Below are 26,811 nucleotides of genomic sequence, written 5' to 3' on the forward strand. Positions count from 1 at the left end.
AGCATAAGTAATTTACTTGCTATAGACATACTGATGCATGCACATGCAGTGCAAAAATATATGGTCTGACTATTCATATTGACCACAATGTATTCAAAATATTCTCCAAATATAAAATAATGTCTAGAACATATTTCAAGGTCAAAGTATCTAGCAAAATTCTATAAGAAAACATATATGCCTATTATATACACATAATTTATTAAAAATGAAAGAAATTCATTTCACTATGGATCTGTTTAAAATAATTACACACTTTAAAAAGATATTTTTTAAAAAAATGATGATTGAAGACAATAAATATATGTACATAGTAAAAATATTTTTTCATTAACAAATAAAATAAGTGTTCATTTTATGCAGCAAGTATTCATAGAGTTATTCCAGTCTTCACTATGGTATATAACCATGGTCCAATCATTCAGTTTGTTCACATCATTAGTTCATGCCAGTGAATAAACCAGAGACACTTTGCCACTAAACACACAGTGTTGTAATAAAAATAAAAAAAAATGCACTACACATAAAAGTATGGTACATCTCATCCAGGAGAAAGCCTTATTTATCCACACAGTAATTTTTATTTCAAAATATAATTTATTCTTTTTACATCCAGGGGCTGTAATCTTTGCGCATATTTTTCACAGGAACTGTAATGTTTTCATGTGTTCTTTTAATATGACTATTGAATACCCTTATATTGTTTTTTTTTCTCTGTCTCGCTTTTTTCCCCTTTTGGATTCATAAGTCACATCACAAAGAGCTCTTCTTTGGCAAGAAATGTGCGTGCAATTATGTTCGTTAGAGGGTAGCTTTTAATAATGGTAATCAGCATCAGAATCAGCATAGTCATACTCATCATCTTCTATATCTGAGCTACCAAGGGGTTGCACTATTCTGTGTGCTAATTTGTCTAGGTTTGGAGAGAGGTCATCCTCTTCTTGATCATACTCCTCATACATGCTGTAGAAGAATGAATCAATGAATAAATAAATATGAAGTGATGTAAAGATCAATTTAAGAAACTATATTTAACATTACTGTTCCTTAAATTAATTTTTAAATGTTTCAAAAAAATATAAAATCAGAAAAGAATTTATCAACAAATTAGATAGATACCAATAGATATATTTTATATACTATATAAATCAAGATAAAAATAAATGATTACATAAGAATATATGACCTATTTTAGTAATGCCTGTATGAAACAATTCAAGTTTAATGTTCACAAACAGTAGTTTACAATTTTTTCCTCCTCTTATTTGCTTTCTTTATTTTCAATTGCAATTTTCATAACCTAATTTGTTATACCAGTAAATGACTAAATTTGTGATAATGCAACACTGTGCCATAATCTGAAATTTCTTTTCTTTAATGAAATGTGAAAGAGAAGATTTCATTCACTTAAAATATGGATGACAAGAATACAAAAACTTTGTTAAGAATACTGCTAATATTTTGGTTCAGTGTCAGAGCCAGTGCTTTGAAAATGGTTTTGATAATGAAATATCAGGTTATTCATAAAATTTTCTTATGTGTGTCTTCCATATAATTCACTGTAGTAAGATCTGACTGTATAAACTATATTTACAAAAGTAATTGCGTACCTTGGCACAGTCAAAACAGCACATATGCCCTTTGATATGGAATGTGTGTGTGCACGCACGCATTGGGGGATTGAGCACAACAAACATTTATAAACCTTTTCAACTGTAGGTGAATTACTCATGTCCATCTCTCCAGAAAGAGACAAACTAGAATAGAGGCAGAATTACCTTAACTGTCCATTTCAAGCAAAATTAGGTAAATAAAAACCAAGGTACTTGGCATAACATCTTCATTTGACTAATGAAGATGTGCTTACTACTGCATGAAAGAAGAAAACCTTGAATTAAAAAGGAATGCAGCCTTACTGTAATCTTTATATTAAGAGAGTTTGTGGGATGTAGTGAAAGTATTCTGTTAAATCTATTAGAACTGTAATCATTAGATAAGAAAGTGTGAAAATATGATAAGTTCAGATGTAAGTATGGTTAGGACAAAGATTAATAGCTCTCTTAACTCGAATGTTTATAACACCATGCTGTTGGAGAGAGGAAATGAGAAAGTTTATGAATGTATCTGCTGTATCTGTAAACTAAAAAAAGTGCCATTAGAAAAATGCATAACTAAAATTTTTAGAGTTGCCAGACTTGTTATTTCCTATTTCTATACTAATTTGGATTTTGAGGTGCTAGCTCTTGTTAAGAGTCAAAGTCAAGATCATGCTTTTCAAAATGTTCCATGTAAATATTGGCAAGGGGAGGTAAGAGAGAGGACTCATAGTTGTATTTACTGTCCACCCCAACCATCTGTTTGTATAATTTGTCCTTCAAAAGGAAGCAATGAATGTCATTATTGTAGAGAACAATAACATTACCTAGGGAAACATTTTCAATTAACAATAATGAGTTAGATATTGGTGAACAGAGAAATAATATCAAAGCTAATTATAGCGGACATCATCAAATTCCTGCCATGTATCCTCAAGGGGGTGTATACAGGATATTATAGTACTACATGAAAAATTTACATCATTACTAACTTCCTATCTACAATTTTATTCCAAATCAGTTTGTTACCTGTCAAGACTCCAACATTATCAGATCTTATATTTATATTACTGAAAATAAGAGCCAACAGGCTTCACTTCGGCGAAGTTAAATTATTCAAAATTATGTGGATATTGAATGCCAAATAAGAAACTCAAAGATAGAAAATCTAATCTAAGAGTTTCATGCCAAATATAGAAAACTATATAAAGTTTACTGTATCAATCCACCTATATCTTGGTCTTCTTCTGGGTCTATTTCCTGCCATTTTCTCTCCCATTCTGTTTAAGTGACCATACCACTATATGAATAATAATAATAATTAAAATAATATCGAACTCAGAGACAGCAACAACTGCATCGTTAAGAGTGAGCCATATTCTTGCCAAACATAAGAAACCCTTTAGTGATGGTGCAATTTTTAAAAAAGCAATTCTTGCAGCAGCTGAATCGTTTTTTGTAATTTTGAAAATAAATCAGAAATAGTTGCTGCTATCAACGAAATACAGTTATCACGAAATACAGTTGCAAAACGAGTAGAAGAAATAAATTCGGATCTAAAAGAGCAACTAATGCAGGATATTAAGGATTGTCAGGCCTTTTCAGTTCAGTTGGACGAATCTACTGATGCAACTGACATCATCCAAATGATTATTTTTATTAGAATGGTTTTTAAAGACTTTTCTACTAAAGAAGAATTAATTAATCATTCCGTTAAAGGGGAAAACATGGGGTGAAGATATATTTACCAGTTTTAAGAGTTACAGCAAGACCATTCAACTGCCTCTTTATAAACTAGTGTCAATTACCACAGACGGAGCACCAGCTTTAACAGGTCGCCGCAACGGTTTTATCACGCTATGTAGGCATGATGAAGATTTTCCTAATTTCTTACAGTATCGTTGTTTATTATTTTAACGGTATAATAGAACACAGAAACTAAGTAAATAATTAATTTATTCACTTGATGCTGATATTTCGCTGGTATTATAACCAGCATCTTCAGAGCACAAAAACACTGTTTGTCACAATACGCGAGACTAAAACAACATGGTGTACATTAACAAAATTGTAGCAGCAACACAAAGACTAGAGTCCTGATTTTGGTGCCCTCTATCTGAAAAAAAAAAAAAAAAAAAAAAAAAAAAAAAAAAAAAAAAAAAACGCTATCATATATTGCTAGAGTCCTAGAAAAGTGCTAGTTTTTCCTTAATATGACTGTCTCCCAGATCTTCGGCAAGTTAATACAGCCATATTTGTTGAGATTTGGGGTGTGTTTTAGGGCTTCTGTCGCCTCTAAGAACAATCTCTCTGATTTATATGGGTTTCTGTGTAGTACTTTTGTGTTTTTCCAGTTGATCCTGTGTGCAGGGGTATCTTGTGCAGGGGTATCTTGTGCAGTTGATCCTGTGCAGGGGTTTATGTTGTTTTAGTCTCGCGTATTGTGACAAACAGTGTTTTTGTGCTCTGAAGATGCTGGTTATAATACCAGCGAAATATCAGCATCAAGTGAATAAATTAATTATTTACTTAGTTTCTGTGTTCTATTATACCGTTAAAATAATAAACAACATGTTTGACGAACACATAAGTCTGTCCACACGTTCTTACAGTATCATTGTATAATACATAAACAAGTGCTGTGTGCTAAAGTTAGTTTTAAATATGAAAGAAATTATGAACATAGCTTTCAAAATTTCCAATTCAATTTGGACAAAAACTCTGCAAAGGCGCCTTTTTAAATTGCAAATGGAAGAAAGTGATAATGATGGACCTTCTGAGCTGCTTATGCATACGGATGTAAGGTGGTTAAGTTGGGTCAAATTTCTTCAAAGATTTAGGAATTTAATTGAAGAAATTAAACAATTTCTTGCAGATAGGGGGATGACAAATATGAATAGTTAAAAGATGATATTTGGCTATTGGATTTACCTTTTTTGACCGACATAGCCAGTAAAATAAATGAATTAAACTTAGAACTTCAGGGTCCTGGAAAAACAATTTTTGATATTAGTTCTATCAATGCTTTTAAAGAAAAATTGAATCAATTGATAGTGAAGCTTGAAAATAACAATTTATGTAATTTTCCAATATGACTGCACAATTAAGTAGTTCTGCTTCTTTGCCGATTTCAACGGAAATAAATATATTGGTGAAATTCGGAAAGTAATTGCAGAATTTGATGACCGCTCTCAGGATTTCAAGAAACTTGAGAATGTAATTCTCTTCATGAGTTTTTCATTTGATACCAACGTAAAGCCAGAAATAATAGCAGAAAACCTTTCCTCTATTTTTGATATGCACATTGTTATGTTAAAAGAAGAAATAATAACAATAAGAAATTATGTTTACGTCAAAGCAAGAGCACACAAAGAGCGATTTTGGAAATATTTACCGGAATGCAAGTATCCCAACTTAAGAAAATGTGCGGAAAATATTTATGCTTGTTTTGGTTCGACATACTTGTACGAATCAGAATTTTCACAAATGAACATTATTAAGTCAAAATATCATACCACATTAACATTCGAGCATTTGGAGTCATGTTTGAGAAATGCATTGACTAATTACACACCAAATTACGTAAAAATTGTGAACTCGTTGCAGTGTAGAATAAGTAATGCTGGTTCATCAGGAAGTTCAAAAATGAAATGTTTATTTTAATCAGTCATCATCATCAAATTCCTGCCATGTACCCTCAAGGGGTGTGCAGGATATGATAGTACTACATGGAAAAATTTACATCATTACTAACTTCCTATCTACAATTTTCCTCCAAATTAGTCTGTTACTTGTCAAGACTCGAACATTATCAGATCTTATATTTCTATCATCTAGGGAACTTTTGTACAGTATCAATCCACCTATATCTTGGTCTTCCTCTGGGTCATTTTTCCTGCCAACCTGGCAGAGAACACTTGGTTTGCTAATCTTTCCTCGCCCATTCTGTTTAAGTGACCAGACCACCTTAGATTAGCTCTGCTAACGCATTCCTAGATGCTGACAATGTCACGTTCTTTCCTAATATCCTCATTGTCAGTATCCTTTTTCAGGACTCTCATATCTGCGGTCTCTAGTCTTTGGTCAAGTGTTTTACTTCTGAACCAGCTCTTCGATCCATAAGTTAAAATTGATTTGAACACTGTCTTGTATACAGCTAATTTAGTGTTCGGACTAATTTCTCTCTTATTCCATATGAATTTATTCAATTGACTTCCTACCATACCAGCTTTGTTGATTCTATTGTCTATTTACATATTTAATTTACCATCTTCACTAAAAATCGTGAATTACAACAGTTATTCAATTTAGTCAAGGAATCTTGCAGACTTGTAGAGGATTTATTTAGACGTATAAAATCGTCTGCATAAAGCAAAGAGCTGACATTAACATCTCCAATTTTGATATAATGTTTAATATCACTTTCCTTCATAATGTGATCAATATAGATAATGAATAACAGAGGGGATAATGTACATCTTTGTCTCACACACCAGATTTAACATTAAACTATCTTCCTGTACTTCCTTCAATTCTAACTGCTGACTTACAAATCAAATAAAGACTAAGTATTGCTTGTTATAATGCCCCATTGACACCATATAACTGTAGCGTATTGAATAGCTTCTCTCTTGGCACCTTATCATATGCATTTTCCAGAAACTTAAATATAGATCTTTGTTATATTCCCATGCTTTCTCAACTATTTGTCGTAAAGTGAAGATCTGATCCGGACAGCCTCTTTTTGGCCTGAATCCAGCTTGTTCTTCACCAAGCTTTTCTTCCACAATTCCTCTCAACCATTTCTCAGTGTGGTTAAAAAACTGCAATATTCTTTTAAACATTATAACTAATTATTATTACGATAATTATAATAATATATTGTAATAATAATAATTAATATTATGATAATTTTTTCTTTGTCTAAACATAAATTAGAAATCTCATACCTTATACTCCAATTTTGAAAAAGGTAGATCGCAGGTATATCTGTATGGACAATGTAGATCTTAGGCAAACATTAGTTGACACCCCTGATATAGATGATCATGGATGTAATTTATGTGATCTTCAAGGTAGATATTAATAGCTCATCTGACTATTACATTATTTAAGGAATTTACAGCATATACTGGAATATTAATTAAAAGACAATTTAATAAATACTTCCTATATTTCTGCAATGTCACATTGCCATCTTCATGGGAACATACAAATATGGCATGTGCATGCAGGCACTACAAAAGCAAATGAGGCAAAAGATAAGAAACTACTTTTGTTCCTAATGTCGCCCTCTAGTGGGCTATATTAGGTTGTTTTGGCCGTTGGGCTGATGTTCTCATGATGTAAGTCTCCCAAATTCGGGACAGTCTCATGCATCCAAATTTGTTGAGGTTTGGAACATTTTTTTAGAGCTGAGGCTGATTCTATGAATAATCTTTCGTACTTGAACTTGCTGCAGTGTATTACTTTTGCTTTCTTCCAACGTATTCTGTGGCAGGTATCTAGAGCATGGTCTACAAGACCAGAGTGGCTATACTGGTGAAACCGGATGTAGTCCTTGTGTTCTGAAATCCTGATATTCGCTGTCCTGCCTGTTTGGCCAAAGCAGGACAATTTGGGAGACTTACATCATGAGAACATCAGCCCAACGGCGAAGACAACCCAATATAGCCCACTAGGGGGCACCATTAGGAACAAAAGTAGTTTCTTATCTTCTGCTTCATTTGCTTTTTGTAGTGCCTGTGTGCACGTACCATATTTGTATGTTCCCATGAAGATGGCAATGTGACATTGCCGAAATATAGGAAGTATTTATTAAATTGTCTTTTAATTAATATTCCATATACGCTGTAAATTCCTTAAATAATTTAATAGTCATGTGTTGCCAACGTATAAGCCTTTCTACAAGAATTAATAGCTCATCTGTCCAAAATAAGCTAAACTGCAAGCAAAAGAAACTTTATACATTCCAGGATATACAGGAGGATCAAGTTCATCATTAGGAAAATGGATGAAGGTAAATAGCAATGAGTGGTTTGAAAGCAACACAGAGATTATATCTGTGGAGAACTTTAGCTATCTTTCCCTGAATATAAGATATTGGAATAGTTTTGCTGTGATATTGTGTGCTTGATGTAGGAGAAACTGAAGCAGAATGGTGTGAATTGAAACTTCACTGTGTGTAGGCATAATTCCCCTGCTATTATGAATAGCTATTCTCTTTCTTTTTGTCTTATCCTCCTCCTCATCTATATCATCCTGATACAACTAGTTTCACTTATTCCAGCTATTATTATTATTGTATGAAACCTCGAGGGAGTCGAGGACTCATCAGGAGAGGCTATAAATCACCCAATACAGCTGTCATAACTTCCCTTAAATTCATTCGAACTAGATGCGCTCACTCACCCCCCCCCCCCCCCCCCCCCAAAGGCAAATCATTCCACTGACTTACTGCTCTTACCCCTTTCTTGACTATGAACAAACTGAACTTCTGTGGATGCTCCCATGTTCTCTCCCCACCTTTTCCTTTATCCAACTCGACCGTAATATTGTTATAAAATAAATATGAGCAAATTGCTAAAACATGACCTCCATTTATTAAACCCATGCTGCTCCTCGCAGAGTATAACTTGTCTATCCATTTCTGTATGTGAGTTCTTACCAGCTTCTCTAAAATTTTCCCTACCACATCAGAGATACTGATAGTTCAGTAGTTTTTTGCACCACCACCCTTGTACAATGGAACTATACATTGCTTCCATTTCTGTGGTATCATTCCTGAGCTGAGACTCAAGTTATACAAACATGTGAAAGGCCTAATCAATTCAGCTGAACATTCCTTTAGGAAATAGGCTGATATTCCATCTATTCCTATTGATAAATTCTTATTCAGGTTATGCAATAGCTCTTCAACCTCATTTTTACGAACCTCTGACTCTTCATCCAATGTAGCAGTAGCACTGTGCACCATGCTACATACCTGGTTGATATATCTTAGCAAAGTGAGTACTCATTAATTGAACAATCTCAGCTTCTGACACTACAGTACCATCTGTATTCAATAAAGTTATTTTTTCACAGTCATTCTTTCTTTTGCTTGCGGCATAATGGTAAAATTCTTTTGGATTGCCTTTAGCTTGCATGGCCAATTTCTTTTCATACTCTGATTTAGCTTTCCACACAATACTCATTACTTTTCTGGCCTGAGCTTTATATATTCCATAACTCCTCTCATTCTTATTCTCACGATATTCTTTCCACATCATCTTCTTCTTCTTGTGGTTCTCGTGGTTAATAAAGTTGCACATCCATTTTGCTCCCAACATATTTATTCTTTGAACACTAGGGATATATTCAGATACCACCTAATTTATTATTATTATTACGGGTATCGCCATGGAGTCAGTAGACTCATCGCGGGAGACCCAAACTATCAAAACAATATCTATCATATCTCTTCTTGAATTCATTTACAGACGAAGAACTCACAACTGAGTCAGGCAATGCATTCCACTCATTCACCACCCTCCAGGTGAAAAACCTCGTTCTCACACCCTTGTTAACTACATTTTTCCTTAATTTCCAGGGATGACCTCTTGTTCTTCCATCACTATCACACAGCTGAAACATTTCCCCTGCATCAATCTTATAAAAACCTTTTAGTAATTTAAATGTTTCTATCATATCCCCTCTTCTTCGCTTATCAACCAACCTCTGCAATCTACAAGCTCTCAATTTATCAATGTGGGGAGCATTTTTTACATTACTCACCAACTTAGTCACTCTCCTCTGAACCCTTTCCACAACTTCCTCATCTCCAAGGAATCTAGGTGACCAGACCTGAGCACAGTAATCCAAATGTGGAAGTATCAACGTTTTATAAAGGGGAATAATAACCTCTTTATCTATGGATGTTAGTGTGTTCTTCAATAACCAAGTAATCCTGTGTGCAATCTTGGACACCTTAGCAATGTGTCCCCTGAACTTCATCTCCCTATCTACCAACATCCCTAAGTCCTTAGCCTCATCAATCTTTTGGAGTACCATTCCTCAATGTAATACACATCTGGTAATCTCTTAATCCCAAAATGCATAACTTTACACTTTTCCACATTGAACTGACATCTATTTCCTTTTGCCCATTTTACCAGCTTATTTAAATCATCCTGCAAACTCTCAACATCAGCTTGATTGCTACCCAACTTTGCATCATCAGCAAACAACTGAATATCTCCCTTTAAGCCATTTCCTATACCATTTATGTACAAATTAAACAACAATGGCCCAAGCAACAGAGCCCTGAGGCAGACCACTGGTCACCTGCCTTCCTGGACTCTGCTCCTGCATACACCATCTTCTGGTATCTCTCCCTGAGCCATTCTCCTATCCATATCACCAGTTTAGTATCCATCCCCATCTGCTCCAATTTGCGCACCAGTATTCCATGGGGTATCCTGTCAAAAGCCTTAGAAAAATCCAGAAGTACCACTGTGTATTCTATTATAAAAAGTTAATAAATTGCTACGGCAGGATCGACCTTTAACAAAACCATGTTGGCCCCTATAGAGCATCATATCCTGATCCAATCACTCCCGAGATGGTGATTGGTCTGTAATTAACTACTGCAGTTTTAGAGCCACCTATATGCAAAGGAACTGCTTTGCCTTCCTTCCACTCCCTAGGAACCATACCCGAGTTCAAACTTAAGTTAAATAACCAAGTAAGAGGCGTTGATAATTCCTTTGCACATTCACTCAACACCCGAGCTGATATTCCATCTAAACCTATAGTGGTGTTCGCATTTAAATTTTGCAATATACTAAGTACCTCTGATTTCTTAACTTCAATTCTCACAATAGTTATTGCTACAGGTACAGAGACATTCTCACTTGGGTGATAGACTTTTGAAAAGTGATCACTCAGTAACTCTACTATTACATCTGAATTGGTCACCTCGATACCATCAGCACCCACTAAGGTTATCCTTCCGAAGTCATTCTTCCTTTTACTTGCCACATAGCGGAAGAACTCTTTGGGATTACCCTTGATCTCCTTGGCTAAGGTCTTCTCATAATCTGATTTAGCTTTTCTTACTTTTCTGGGAACCTTTCTAGCTTGAGCCTTGTACTACTCATGGGTGTACTGATCGCCTTTCCCCTTGTAAATTCTCTATAACATTTTCTTTTTTTTGCAGATCAAGCTTGATACTACTACTCATCCATCTGACACCTACCTTGTTTGTCTTCCTGACCATGGGGACACAATCTGATATTGCCTTCCTCAGATACCTGATTTTATCCAATGCACTGCTAACATCTTTCTCCTGCAACATGTTCTGCCATGGGACTGCTGCAAGCTCACTCCAAAGCTTGTTATAATTGCCTAACCTGTAGTTCCGTATATATATATCCCTTCTTAAGAGAGAAATCCACAAATTTTGCAACCTCCCAAGTCAATACCACATGATCGTTCTCACCAATTGGAGGTAACGAGAACACCTTACTTATGCATATATCCTCTGAAGCAATAACCAGGTCCAACACTCTCACACCATGTGTCCCTTCAGATGTGCTGTTTCAAGTAATTATCTCGTAGAAGATGTATGAATTCCATTTCCTTTTTGCCATGTGATATTTCCTCCTTCCAACTGATATCACCATAATTAAAATCCCCCATAATAATCACTAACCTTGCACTCATTGCACAAATTTGCTGATGCATGAATTCAATATCACCCCCTATACCCCGTGGCCTATAGCAGCAATCAACTGTACATTTGGTTGCATTGGTCACTATTTCACCCTCAAATGTACTATCATTCACATGTCTATCATCTTGATATACTACTTTCTTTGGCTGCAACTCATCAGCTATCATCAAGAGTACTCCTCTCCCCATTTCTATCTTCTCTATCCTCCCTGAAAATACTGTACCCATCACATTCAATTCCTGTGACCACATCTTCTGCTAACAGCCAAGTTTCACTAATGCCTACAACTTTTGGTGAGATTGCACTGACTATTGTCAACAATTCTTCCCTCTTCTTTCGAATGCTTCTTGCATTTGTATACAAAAATTGCAGATTCCCTTTAGTTCTTGTACCAGCTTTAGAACTGATATACATGTCACTAATTTCAGTAGTCCCATGCCTATTTTTATCCCCTCTATTCTGCAAATAAGGATCAACAATTATACAATCACTGCTTAAGTTTCTCCCTCTTACACTCAACCTTTTCAATCTTAGTTTCCCTGCCCAATTACTTCAACTTGTTCAGAAAACAGTAACTTCTTCAATTGCTTATGACCTTCCATGTTCAGATACAACCCATCTCTTGCATACAGCTGTCTTTTGCCTTCAAACACACTCCAGACATCAACAAATTCCAGACCTCTTTTTTTTGTGCATTCTTGCAATCATATCATTCATTATCATCACTCGTCTACTTAACCCTCCTACCGGCCAAGGTGGATGAAATAGCAAGACTACCCCAGACTTTTTCATGGATCAAAACTTCATCGGCATTCTATCTTTTATCAAGTATTTACCCTCCACCGCTGTTAATCCCTTAACGGCAATTTGAAAGCCATTAGCAGATTAACTGTGGTTGAGCAACTTTTGTGTCACTTGTCTCTTTACATGTACTCTGTTACTTCGAATTTTCTTCACTGCACTAGGATATTTGATCGTTTTTTTTTTTTGCTGAACAATTTATTTCTTGTGTCTCTTTCCAAAAATAGAAATTTCACATCTGCCAAAATAAATAATCAATCCTGAAATGACCATAGATCAGCCTTTGCAATGAATATACTTTAGTAATAGTTAATTTCCTCCACTTTACTAACAATATAGATTCTTTTTTGCGAATTTTCAAATGTTTGTTTACGTTTAAAATATTTTGTCAAATACTTATATTTTTAAATAAATTTAGTGAAATAAATATGACATTTTGCTTTCTTTCTTTGCAAAATACCTTTATATGGATTGTCACATTTCAATTTCAGGAATGATTGATTTTTTAAAATTTTTTTTTTATGAACAACAAATGATTATAAACTGCATTACTCGGTTTGCGATATTGTATCTTTTTTTAGTATCAAAAATTTATACCTAATGGTATTTTATCAGAGACTCTTCGCCTTCTTCTTTTGCTGAAAATTGCAACAGAGGTTTTTTTTTTTTTGTAGGATGCACATTACTATAATATCCAGTGCTTAACCACTGTAGATATGTTGAAAATATAATAGGAAGGATATCTTGTATGGAATGATTAAAAATTTATGCTCATTTTTAGGATTTTTTACTGCAGTCCCCCCCCCCTCTCCTGTCCTGGAACTGAGTTACATAACTACTTTAAATTTCTATAGGCTTTAAAAGCGTTCAGTCGGTATTCAAAAGCTCTTATTTCAGTTTACTGTTTTGACAAAAGAAATAAAGCAATAATATTGTTGTATATCAAAGCTTCTAATTCTGTACTCTTCTTTGAATCTGAAATCAGCGGGCTGCTGAAATTATTCTAAGATTTAGAAATACTATGCTGTATTTTCAACATGTAAAACTGTATACCACACAAAGAAATTTCAATTGTGTTATTTCTGTTTCTTTTTTTTTTTTAAAAAAATCTAAATATTACTACTTCTATTTCTGCTGATTGCTATTTCTGAAATACGTCTTAGAAATGCTGGACAATAATCCTCTTACCTAAAGGAAAAGCTAAAAGTCTTAGATTACTCTTTTGAGAAACACAAGACAGAAAGTTTCCTAGAAGTCGCACTAAATTGCCTCAAGCAAGAATGTCTTGTTTCGTTTTCTGTTGTTCAGATATCCTAACACAGTAAAACTGACATTTCTTTTACAGGCTGATGAAGTATTTATGCCAAAAATGATTTCTTTATTTATAGTGATCAGTTTCACTTTTATTATTGAAAAATTCTAAATTATTTGATAATTATCTTGAAAAAAATTACTGCTATTGCTGCTGCTGCTCTTGCTTGCCATCTCACAAATGAATTGTATATTGGGTATACTTTCTAATATTCCTTTCTGCCCAGTAACAAGTTGTAGACTAACGGAGATTACTAACCCCCCCCCCCCACACACACACACATAAAGAACATGCCCAGAAGGCAGCACACTAAAGTACCTCGTGCAACAACTGAATATTTTACAGGCAGAAATTCCTTGTTCTGTTTTTCCATCTTTCTGATTGATTAGCAGACATTCGAAGCATATTTTGATATTGCATTTGTAGGATGACATTTTTAATGTCATCCTCCATTTTAAATATTAATTTCCCCTATTAGCCAACGTCACATAACTTCCTGATTTATAACAATAGGGAAATAATATGTATATTTTCTTATTTATAATAATCAAAACTTAGTTTCTGTGTAGAAAAAATAAACGTTATCTGGAACAATTATTATGGAAAAATCACGAATGAAATAAAAACTGTACCTATGTTTCATAACAGCTTTCGGGTGTCTGGCAAAGTCGAAATAAAGTTCATTTGTATTGTGAAAGGAAATTTCAGATTTGATGCATTTGATATACATATTTTGAATGATAAAAATAAGCAAATGTATCGCTTACTTTAAAAATTGGAGAATAAAATATCTGAATTATGCAGTAAATATCTATAACTGTTAATTTCATTTTGTAATGAAACCAAGAAAGTGAAAGTACAAAGAACAGTAGATTACTATATAATATAAAGAAAAAATTTAGTGATATGATTAAAGAATTTCATGTTATTCTCTATAAAGCAAAGTTGCTCCAGCGTGTCCTAAAGGAAATCTGTGAAGTATTATTCGATTTCAATGGTTTTGTACAAAAATAAAAATAATACAATCTGGAACGTCGGCAGCCAGTTTTCTTTTCTTTTTTTAAAAGAATATTTCAAATAATTATCTTGAATTAATTTCTTCGAGAACAAAGAAAATGTTTTGTCTAGAAAGCGATTAGAAAAAAATTAGCGCAAAAAAATTAAAAATGAAATTGGTTCTCCAAGGTAAGGCAATATTTAAGTGAAGAAATTATGCAAGACCTTTATTTTGTCCAGAAATTAAAATTGTATTGTACAATAAAAAGAGAAAACAAAAATATAAGTAATTTCTCTATTTTTAGTCTATCCTATATAACTAAAATCCAGTTAACCAGCATAGAACAAGGATGTGCGTTTCTTGTTATAGGCAACTGAGAGGTGGCTACGAACGTGAGATAATCCGATTAACCATTCTCTTCAGCATGAGGGTTTATCACACCTTCTAATGGACAGGACGGTCAAATTGCACTTCTTATCCTGGTTCTTTAAACAGGTGGGCTGAATCATATCCAGATTTAGTTGGACATCTATAGACGTCCTGTCCGTTTGGAAGGTTAACTCATAATTGTCAAAACGAGGCAACACACACACACACACACACACACACACACACACACACACACACACACACACACACACACACACACACACACACACACACACACACACTATCCTCCCATTGGCACTTTTCTTCTTCACGATATCTAACAATGTTCTGAAATCTTTTACTACCTGATTATACTACCACTCAAGTCATTTGTACCCACATAACTATCATCTTTTCTGCATCATGCTCTCTCTTTATTGCTAAAGCCACTCTCTCTATTGTTCCACTGGCCAAGCACTCCTCAGGCATACCGTTCTCCATACCCTTAATCATAGAATCACCATATATTTTACCACTCATAACTTCATTCACATCCAAAGAAGAGTCACTCACGGCCTCATTTTCTACGCTATTCAGCATGACTCCCAGTTTCATTACTCAACGCTCTTTTACTTACTCCCTCACTCTCATGACATCTCGTTTCTTCTAGACCTCTTGCTTTCATTCTGTTGACTCCCATACTATTTATTTCTTCATCAATCACCAAAGACTCTCCCATACTTAATCCTGTTCTAGTTACTTCAGCTAAAGTAATCTCCATAGTCCTAATTTCTCTATTCAACCCATTTAACTCTGTTTTAATTTCCAGAATCCCCTTACTGGGCACTTCCAATTCCTCTTGCAAAAGATGAAGGTCACTTTTTATTTTCCCGAACTCCTGCCAAAGTTCATCCACTATGGTCCTGACGTCTGCTTCCATGCCTAATCACTCCAGCCTATCCTGACACTTCTCACATATGTCAACGTTTTCATTCTTCTCATTTATTATTATTATTATTATTATTTCACTCCTCCAGGAAGTCCAAAGACTCATCGAGGGAGGGCACCTGGTCTACAACTCTATCTCCACTCAATCCACCAACTGGCCGCAACTATATCAACGCCATCTACCGCCGACCACCACCAGTATTTCCACAGACAATCACAAACATCCATGCCCATGGCGGGATTCGAACCTGCAGCCTTTTGGCCGGAGAGTGGATACGCTAATCACTCGGCCAGCCAAGCTGGCACAGATTCACAGATCCTTCACATTCCTCGGCGCATACACATAACAGTTTCTGCAACGCATCCACTGCGAAAAATCCAGTGCAGAGTCAGACTTTCGTAGAGAAGTTCTGCGAGCCACTGACATACGTTTCTTGTTGGATGCCATCTTTAGTCGTTGAAGTAGTGAAACAAACAGCAGCGAAAACACAATATATACAACAGAATTCCAAACAATAACACCACTAAAGGACACTTGTATCCAACTGAAGCACAACTGCAGCACAATTTGAGACAAAAAAGCACACTATACTTCAATTTAAAAACACGTTTTACAGCACAACTCAACACGACCGCCATGTTCACTAATGACACTAGCGCCACCATTTAAGTAGTTTTTCAAAGATTCCCATGCATTGCTGACATTTTTCCCCATTTAGTAACTGATACCATAGGACCAAAGATAGTATTCTCCTAAGTTGATCATAATTTCTAGCTTTGTAGTTCAACATGTAACCTGTTCTAATCAGAGCACCAATACAATTAGATACTTCTCAAGAAAGCACAGCATGATCACTGTCACCAAATGATGGTAAAATAGCCTTATTCTTAACAGACACCCCTTCTGATGCTATGAGCAAATCCAACACTCTTTGCCCTCAAAGTTCCTTCTTTCACATGCTGTATAAGAAAGTTGTCTTGGAACAATTCAATAAATTCCTCTTCTTTCTTATCATGAGATTTCTCATCTACCCAATCAATGTTTGGAAAATTAGTCATTCATAATGATCACTTGTTTGGTACCATAAGGCTAAATTGGCAATGCATTTCTTCATCCCCTGCAACTGAGCTGCCAGGTCTGTAGCAATACCCCACCATACATTCCATTTTGTTAGCCTCACACCAGATAGACTCAAACTTACCGTTACATGGGACTTTGCTACATCATTGTTTTCTTGTGTTTCTATCCTAATTGGACTTAAGTCATCTGATATCATTAGTAGTACTCCTCTCCTATCTCTTCTGTCATTCCTAAAAATAGTATACCCATTACACTCAATCCCAGTTACCATATCTGATTCTGATAGCCAGGTTTCACTAATGCCTACAATCTTAGGCCACATCATATTCAATAATGCAACAAACTCAATCCCTTTGTTTCTGATGCTCCTGGCATTTGTGTATAGCCATAATAAATTACCACCATCAGTTGAGACAGTTGTAGGTGTCCTTCGCGATGAGTCTTCGGACTCCTTGGAGGTGTCAGGAATAATAATAATAATAAAAGGTCTGAATCCAAAGCATATTTTTTCACCTCTTCACCACATACATAACCATTCGAAGACATTCATATCTTTATTCTGTTTGTACCATAGCTGAACTTTCATACACATTTTTTCCATTCCTCACTTGATGATTTAGTTTCCCTGACTCTTTGCATTAGATCTTATACCAAGAAGTACTTTTTCCAGGCTTCTGATGCCAAATGAATTCAAGTGCAGGCCATTTCTCTTATACAAGCCTTTTCTGCCATCAAACTCATTCTACACATCTAAAAACTAGCATCCATTTCTTCCATGCAGCCTACATGTGAAATCATTTGCTATCATTGCTCTCCTTCTTGACTCAGCACTATCTTATCTGGGGTCAAACCTACAATTTTGACTGTCTCACATTTCTTTCTCACTTCTTCCAACAGACCTTTCATATCTTCTCTCATACTAATAATTCTGTAAATTATTAGTACCTACCAGAATATTAGTACCTACTATCTCTTTTATTTTTATTTTTTGTTTTTCAATTACATTTGCCATATCTTTAATTTTTGCCCCAGGGAAACTAGAAGTGGCAACTCCCTCGGCAAGTGCAAATTTTAAGACTGAATCACCATACCATATCACCTCTTTTTTCTTAGATTTTAACTGACTTACCTTGTTGTTATTAATATTATGATTACCAAGTTCAGTGTTTTCCTGCCTCTTCTCATTCTGATCCTTTTTCTTATCCTGTCTAGTTTAGTTAAATGTTTTTCCACTTTTTTCTAATTCTCTGGTCGATTTTCTAATAATTTCTTTTAATCAAGATATTTCTAATGTCAACTTATCCTCAGATAAATTATCATCATCACTGCAGCAGTACACTTGTTCATAAAGACAAACGCTCTCCTCAGTAGTAACAACTTGAGCTTTAGACACTTCCCTGTTATGATGAGTTTTTGGCACCATTCTTAAGAGTAGTAAAAATGAATAATATTTCTACAATTATGTTATAAAATTCTGTAGTACAATAATTACACTAAAAACTAAAACAATATACTAAAAATACATCATTAAATCTAAGAACACACTCAATCAATCTACAAAAATCATAGATTTATCAGAGGTTTTCTAAGAGCATATCTTTTCACCAGATAGCCTCAATCCCCAGTGCTGAAGATATTTGCAGCTGAATACATTCAATCACCACAACAGTTTTATCTCTCTTATTTCTGATGGTCTTTGCCTTTTTGAAAATAAGTATAACAATTCATTCCTTAGTCTATAATCAATCCTAACTACAGCACCTCCTTGTCTGCAACTTTTCCATACCTGATTCTTCTAGCTCACCTTTACAATCCTTTATTCTCATATATATCTCCCCAAATTCAACCTACTCACAATGTACCCCAGACCCAGTCCATTCCTGTGCTGACCATCCCCATACACACTTTATTACTGCTTCCATAATCCAATCTACTTACACTGTGTCTTCCTATATTCTCCCTTTCCCTGTCTATATTGCATTCCTGTTCTCTCATTTCTCACATAATACTCCTCTCTATTCACAAGCACTTCAGTCTCACCTACTCTCCTGCTCTTTAATATTACTATTTCTTTGCATCACTCATTACACTTCCTTCCAACAACTCTCTCAGCAGTTGACTCACATCAATCCATTTATATGTAATTCATCACTTTTAAGCAATTCCATGCATCTTTCAAAATTTATCTGACACATTGAAAAACTGCACTCCTTTCTCCTTATACAGCTTCATCAACATACACTTCATGTATATTTCTCATTGTCTCAACTCTTTACTGTCATTATACCCTGGCAACTCATTGACTACCTTTCTTACCTCAATATTTTTCACTCTTCTCAATAATCTTCTGATATCATTTTCACACTTTCCTTCTGTCTAACATTCTCTTAACCAGTGCACTAAAATCCCATGTAATCCTACTGGTTGTTTCTATTATTCTATTCATTGCATAAAAAAGTTTCAGAATAATTTCAGAAAAGTATTTATACAGTATATGTATTGTTCAAATACTGATATACATTATGATTATTTAATACAGTGTAAACATACATATCATCCTGATGTTCAGCAGTCCCCTCTTCAGCCACTAATAATTCATATTCTTCTGCAGCTATATATGTCTCAACTCTTTACTGTCATTATACCCTGGCAACTCATTGACTACCTTTCTTACCTCAATATTTTTCACTCTTCTCAATAATCTTCTGATATCATTTTCACACTTTCCTTCTGTCTAACATTCTCTTAACCAGTGCACTAAAATCCCATGTAATCCTACTGGTTGTTTCTATTATTCTATTCATTGCATAAAAAAGTTTCAGAATAATTTCAGAAAAGTATTTATACAGTATATGTATTGTTCAAATACTGATATACATTATGATTATTTAATACAGTGTAAACATACATATCATCCTGATGTTCAGCAGTCCCCTCTTCAGCCACTAATAATTCATATTCTTCTGCAGCATACCTATCCCAATCAGACATCTCAGGACCTTCACCATCATGCTCTGGCTGAAATATCACATTAAAAGTAGAAATCAACATTAAGTTTCAGAATACCTTACTTGCATATTTGATTTGAACCACTACTTTTTTAACATTTTAAACTGCAATGAAATCAGTCATAAATATTCTGAAATTAATATTAAAAGCAATTAGATGAATATAATATAACATCATAAATATCCAGAAATTACTGCAGGAGAAACTGGAAAATACAGTTAACTTTGTAAAGGTAGGTGTATTATCCAGGTGATATTGGAGTGTCAAATATGAAAAACACTGATGTGGGAAGAGTGGTAGATAAATTGGAAGTGCTTTAACATGCTGCAGAATTTTAATGTTAACATGGCCATGGAATATCAGCCTGTGTATGGCAAGATGAGTGGAAAAGACTTATACAAGGAGGGGGGGGGGTCTGAAATGTTCTGATAAACACCTAGAACAAAAATGATATTAAAGCAATTGATATAACCACAAGAAAGAACATATCGGAAAATCCTTTAACCTCCATGTTTCATCAAATTGTAATTATTATTATTCCAAGACCCCATGGAGTCAAAGACTCATCTAGGAGGTCTTTTGTCATACACACAGCTCATTATACCACACCTTAAACACATTCAAATTCTCTACAGACACCACACTCTCAGTTAAGGCATTCCAATCATTCACAATTCTGCATGCAAAAAACCTGCTTCTCACTCCCCTGCTCACATCCTCCTTACAGCTTCCAGGGATGTCTTCTGGTTCTTCCCTGATCTCCCACCATTTGCTGTAAAACCTCTCCTCTCTAACCTCTTATTAACTTGTAGGTCTCTATCATATCCCTCGTCTTCCTTCTATCTACTAGACTCCTTACATCCTCCTTACAGCTTCCAGGGATGTCTTCTGGTTCTCCCCCCCCCTGATCTCCCATTATTTGCTGTAAAATCTCTCCTCTCTAACCTCTTATTAACTTGTAGGTCTCTATCATATCCCTCGTCTTCCTTCTATCTACTAGACTCCTTACATCCTCCTTACAGCTTCCAGGGATGTCTTCTGGTTCTCCCCCCCCCTGATCTCCCATTATTTGCTGTAAAATCTCTCCTCTCTAACCTCTTATTAACTTGTAGGTCTCTATCATATCACCTGTCTTCCTACTATCCACTAGACTCTGTTAATTGCAGCTTCTCAAACTTTCCTCATATTTGACATTCAGAGATCAGAAACTACCTTAATAAGTCGTCTCTGGATCCTTTCCAACATAAATCTTCATCTTTTTGAAAACCAGGTGATCAAATCTGTGCACAGAAGTCCATGTGTGGCCTAATCAAAATCTTATACAATGGAACAAGAATCTCCCTACTTCTAAAAGTCCATGTCCTCCGTATCATTCCCAGAATTCTTTGTGTTGTCATCACAATTTTGGCAATGTGTCCCCTAAATTTCAGATTCTTATCTACTATCGCTCCAGGATCTCTTATTTCCTTCACCTCTAACAATATATCTCCACCAAGAGTAAATTTTACACGCCATATTTGTTTCCAAAATTTTAAAAATCTTACATTTTGCAACATTGAACTTGCATCCCCCATTTCTGTGCCTATTCACTCAATCTATTCAAGTCTCCTTGTAAGTCCACAACGTCTTCTCTACTCTTCATATTCGTCCCAACTTTGCATCATCTGCAAACAACTGAATATCCCCATCCAAATATTCGCCAATATCATTAACATACAGGTTAAACAGCAATGTCCCTAAAACAGACCCCGTAAAGCATACCACTAGTGACTTTCTTTGTCCCCCCATACACAACTTGCTGATACTATCAGATAGCCAATCTCTGATCCAATGCACTAATCTAATATCCAACCCCCATCCGCTCTAGTTTGACTATCAAATTATCATGCAGTAATCTATCAAAAGCCTTTGCGAAATCTAAGTATACTACTGTGTATCCCTCTCCTCTGTCCAAGGAAGCCATCACCTTATTGTAATAAGTAAGTGGATTACTAAAATATGACCTCCCTTTAGCAAATCCATGCTGTTCATCAAAGATAATTCCACTGTTGTCAATCCATTTCTGGATTCTAGTTCTCAAAAGCTTCTCCAACAACTTAACCACAACACTGACACAGATAGGCCTATAATTTGATGTCTGAGTTCTATCATCTTCCTTATGAAGCGGCACAATCTTGCCCTCCTTCCACTCCTTTCGAACTCGGCCCAGTGCAAGACTCATATTAAAAAATATGTCAAGGTAAATTTCTTCAGAATATGTGGTGATATATTATCAAGTCCCACAACCTTATTAACATCGAGTTTGCTCAATTCCCCATACACCTCTTGCTTACTTACAGTCAGTCTCTCCAACCCATCATCAACTGCTCTCAATCTCTCAATGCTCTTTTTGTTTTAGGATATATAAGAAGACATGGCAGACATGTCAATTCTTTCATGGTGATTATCACAACTTTTCAGTACACTGTCATATGTTGGCACTTCATGTTGAGTTTTATAGATTTTAATTCACTACACAAAACAATGACAAGGATAATATATTTATTTATTTAGTTGCTGTTATTTTTCTAGTTTTATATCCAACGCCAGCCTGGTTGGCCGAGTGGTTAGCATATCTGCTCTCCAGCCAAAAGGCTGTGGGTTCGAATCCTGCTGTGGAATGGATGTTTGATTATGATTGTCTATGAAGATACTAGTGATGGTGGTGGGCGGTAGATGGTGTTGGTGTAGATGATGATAGTAGTTGCAGTTCGTTGTAGTTGGTGGATTTAGTGGTGGAGATGGAGAGTTGTAAGAGTAGGTGCCCTCCTTCGATGAGTCTTTGTACTCCTTGGAGGTGTCACATAATAATTTTCACAGTACAAACAGTTTGTCACAGTATACAAATAGCAATAACGAATAATGGGAACAGTTTAAAATTGTAACAGACAACACAAAGCAATAAGTCCTAACTGGTGCTGTCTGTTGTTGGGTAAAGAGAAGTTTACAAGTATTAATTTAATCTTAAAATGGCTGCCTCCCAGATTTTTGTAAATTGATACAGCCATATTATTTATTTAATTAAAGCATAGTGCAATTGGAAGCATGATGATTCTCGTAGACAGGCTTATACGTTGGTTATGCATTATTAAAACACTTAAGGAATAGAACAACGTAGTTAAGGATATAAATTAAATTAAACTTTAATAAATATTTTCCGATATTTCGGCAATGTCACATTGCCATCTTCTAAAGGAACTTACAAAAAAAGCACGTGCACGTAGGCACTACAAACACAGTAACTGGGAATGAAGAGATGAAGCTATTGTTCTCCTAAAAGTCCTGATGGTGCCCTCTAGCAGGCTAAGTAGGTGTTCTTGGCCGTTGGGCTGAAGGTCTGCTGATGTAAGCCTCCCAAATTTGGGGCAGTCGCATACAACCAAATTTGTTGAGGTTTGGAGAATTTCTTACGGCTGAGGCTGATTCCATAAATAGTCTTTCGTATTTGTATTTGCTACGGTGTATTACTGTAGCTTTCTTCCACCGTATTCTGTGGCGTGTATCCAGAGCATGGTCCGCAAGACCAGAATGGCTGTACTTGTGAAACCGGATGTAGTCCTTGTGTTCAGAAATTCTGATATTCGCTGTCCTGCCTGTTTGGCCAAAGTAAGACAGATTACAACTGCAAGGGACCTGGTATACACTAGGTAGGTCTAGGGGAAGTGGTTGGTCTTTAGTGGAGCGGATAAGGGATGCCAATTTTCTGTAAGGTTTGTAACAGGAGGTCAGGTCATGCTTTTTTAAGATTTTGGTAATCTTTTCCGAGGTGCCTCGGATGTAGGGAATGGTGATGGATTTAGAGTAATCCTTGTTGTGGAGGGGGGGAGGGGATCTGTGGTTTGTAGGTTCTAATATTTTTTGGACTTTTTTGGGGGGGGTAGCCATTGGCTGAGAAAGTGTTGAGGATGTGATTTAGTTCAGTGTTTAGGGCCAAGTCGTTTGAACAGATTAGTTTAGCCCTGTTGTATAGTGTTTTCACTACTCCATATTGTTGTGTGGGGGCATGGGGGGGGGATTGTTGGTGAATGTATCTGCCTGTATGGGTGGGTTTTCTGTAAACTGAGAAAACCAAGGTTCCATTAGGCTGGCGGGTGACTAGTGTGTCTAGGAAAGGGAGGCTGTTTTTTTCCTCTTTTTCCAGGGTGAATTTGATTCTGGGGTGTTGGTTGTTTAAGTGTGTTAAGAAGGAGAGAAGTGTTTCAGAGCCATGTGGCCAAATAGCAAACACATCATCAACGTAACGAAGCCATATGGTTGGTTTTTGTGGGGCAGAGGCTAAGGCTTTTACTTCAAAGGTCTCCATAAAGAAACTGGCCAAGGGTGGGGAGAGTGGTGAACCCATGGCTGTCCTCTCTATTTGTTTGTAGAATTTTCCTTGCCAAACGAAATAGCCTGAGTTCATTGTGAACTGAAATAAGGCTGAGATATCGGGAGAAAATTTAGCTTGGATTAGCTCTAGAGTTTCCTTGAGTGGGACATTTGTGAATAAAGAGGAGACGTCAAAGCTGACCATTATGTCAGTATGTTGGAGTGTAAGGTTTTCTATGCTGGCTTTGAAATGGGCTGAGTTTTTTGTGTGTGATGGTGTGTTGCCAGTATAGTGTGTGAGCTCTTTGGCCAAATGTTTAGCTAATTTGTATGTGGGGGAATCAATGCCATCCACTATGGGACGTAATGGCACATTTTCTTTATGTATTTTTGGGAGTCCGTAAATACAGGGGGGTATAGAGTTAAATGGCTTTAATCTGTTGGTAACTTCTACAGGCCAAGAAGTGACTCTCTTAAGGAGCCTGTGAAGTTTTCTAATTTGAGAGTTGGTGGGATTGTAATTGATGGGGAGGTAAGTAGCCCGATCTAAGAGAAGAGCATTCAGCTTACCTGTGTAGTCCTTTTGGTTAGGGACTACAGTTGCGTTTCCCTTATCAGCTTTGGTGATAACTATTTCTTTATTATTCTTCATTTCCTGTAGAGCTTTATATTCCTTGTTGGATATGTTGGATTTTGGTGGGACTGCTTTGGAAAGGACACAAGCTACATCCAGTCTCACACTGTTGGCGACTTGATGTGGAAGGTGGCGGATTCCGCGTTTGATCTGGATCATAATATCCTAACTGGGTATTTTTTTTTGTTTGTTTGTTTGAGCACAAATGTCTTGGTTTCTCTACCTGCTTGATCTATTCATTTGGAAGAGGGCCGGCCAGGTGTTGTGAAGTTTGAAATCTACAAATAAGATGACTTCGCTGTTAGGAAATTTGGATTGAAGAAAATCAACATTTCAGGAAAGGTAACTGATGGGTACTGACTGGTTGTTAGCATTAGGAGAGCAGTAGAGATGACATGAATTTGTCAGAATGTTCAAAATTGGGAGATTACATTTCGGATACTCTCTGGCAAAGGTATATCAGAATGAACATATCTATAGACCTCACCTTTGAGGCAAAAGGAGTCAAAGAGCGGGTAAGTTTTATTATTATCATTCCAAGACCCTATGGAGTCAAAGGTTCATCTAGGAGGTCCTTTTGTCACACAGCTCATCATGCCGCACCTCAAACACACTCAAATTCTCTGCAGACACCACCGTCTCAGGCAAGACACAGTGGTGTCTGCAGAGAATTCCAATCATTCACAACTCTGCATGCAAAAAACCTGCTTCTCACTCCCCTATTCACATCCTCCTTTTACAGCTTCTAAGGATGACCTCTGGTTCTCCCCTGACTTCCCACCGTTTTCTGTAAAACCTCATCACCACTGATCCAATAACAACCCTTTACTAACTTGTATGTCTCTATCATATCACCCCTCTTCCTCCTATCCACTAGACTCCAGAAATTGCATCTTCTCAACCTTTCCTCATGTGCGACATTCCAGAGGTCAGAAACTACCTTAGTCAGTTGCCTTTGGACTCTTTCCAACATCTACTCATCCTTTTGAAAACCAGGTGACCAAATATCTGCACAGTAGTCCATGTGTGGCCTAATCAGAGCCTTATACAATGGAACAAGAATCTCCTTACTTCTACAAGTCATCCACATCATTCCCAGAATTCTTTGTGTTGTCCTCACAATTTTGGCAATGTGTCCCCTAAATTTCAGATTCTTATCTACTATCACCCCAAGATCTCTTATTTCCTTCACCTCCAACAATATATCTCCACCAAGAGTAAATTTTACATGCCATATTTGTTTACAAAATTTTAAAAATCTTACATTTTGCAACATTGAACTTGCATCCCCATTTCCATGCCCATTCACTCAGTCTATTCAAGTCTTCTTGTAAGGCAACAACATCTTCTCTACTCTTCATAGTTTGTCCCAACTTTGCATCATCTGCAAACAACTGAATATCTCCATCCACTTCGACATTTCTCTTCCAGTTCTTGTCATAGTCACCACCTTTTGTTCTCACTGCATGTAGGTCAGATCTCGCCTGGCTTGTACATGTGATGTGGGGATGGTGTATGAACACAGATATGCTTGTCAGGATATCACAGGTCATTTTTATTAAGCACTTGAAGTTTATTCTGTCTCTGTGGTAATCATGGGCCCAAAGCTTTGGCACCTGATAATTTTCTTGTGGGTCATAGTTGCATTATTCAACGAACCTGAAAATGTCATAATTTAGTGTTGCATTGATTTCAGAATGGAAATTTAGGATGATTTTATACTTTTTGTTCTCTCCCTCAATCATGTCTTAAACTGACTGAGCAATAAGTTCATGATGCTTGCTGGTGTTGTCTGTAATAGACATGTTAGCTTCGAGATGCTGATTGTGAATTGCTTTTAGCTTTTTTTTTTTTAATTGTGTTGATTTTTTGGGAGAAGGTTTCAGTGAGTATAATAAGGAACTCTTCCAGGCTGTCCATGTGCTTGATGAGGTTTAGGAATTGTTTCACAATGGGGGAACCAGAAAAATGCCTGGCTATGGATTACTTAGAAGTATGAGTGT

The 26,811-nt window shown here is 36.1% G+C and overlaps 1 protein-coding gene across 2 annotated transcripts in view; it reads right to left on the minus strand.

The window, feature by feature from the left end:
- Window positions 1–209: 209 nt before the first annotated feature.
- LOC150094790 (uncharacterized) overlaps window positions 210–26,811 on the minus strand; it is a 275,693-nt gene continuing 249,091 nt past the window's right edge. For both annotated transcript variants that reach the window (XM_090410853.1, XM_090410852.1), the window contains 2 exons: window positions 19,727–19,836; window positions 210–963 (listed from right to left, as the gene is read on the minus strand). In XM_090410853.1, coding sequence (XP_090266979.1) covers window positions 816–963; window positions 19,727–19,836 — 258 coding nt within the window. In that variant the 3' untranslated portion in view covers window positions 210–815. The remainder of the gene's footprint in view (window positions 964–19,726; window positions 19,837–26,811) is intronic.

The sequence above is a fragment of the Typopeltis vanoorti genome, chromosome 21 (assembly GCF_054136105.1).
Source record: "Typopeltis vanoorti isolate ZY-2024b chromosome 21, IOZ_Tvanoo_1.0, whole genome shotgun sequence".
In the NCBI taxonomy this organism is placed as follows: domain Eukaryota; kingdom Metazoa; phylum Arthropoda; class Arachnida; order Uropygi; family Thelyphonidae; genus Typopeltis; species Typopeltis vanoorti.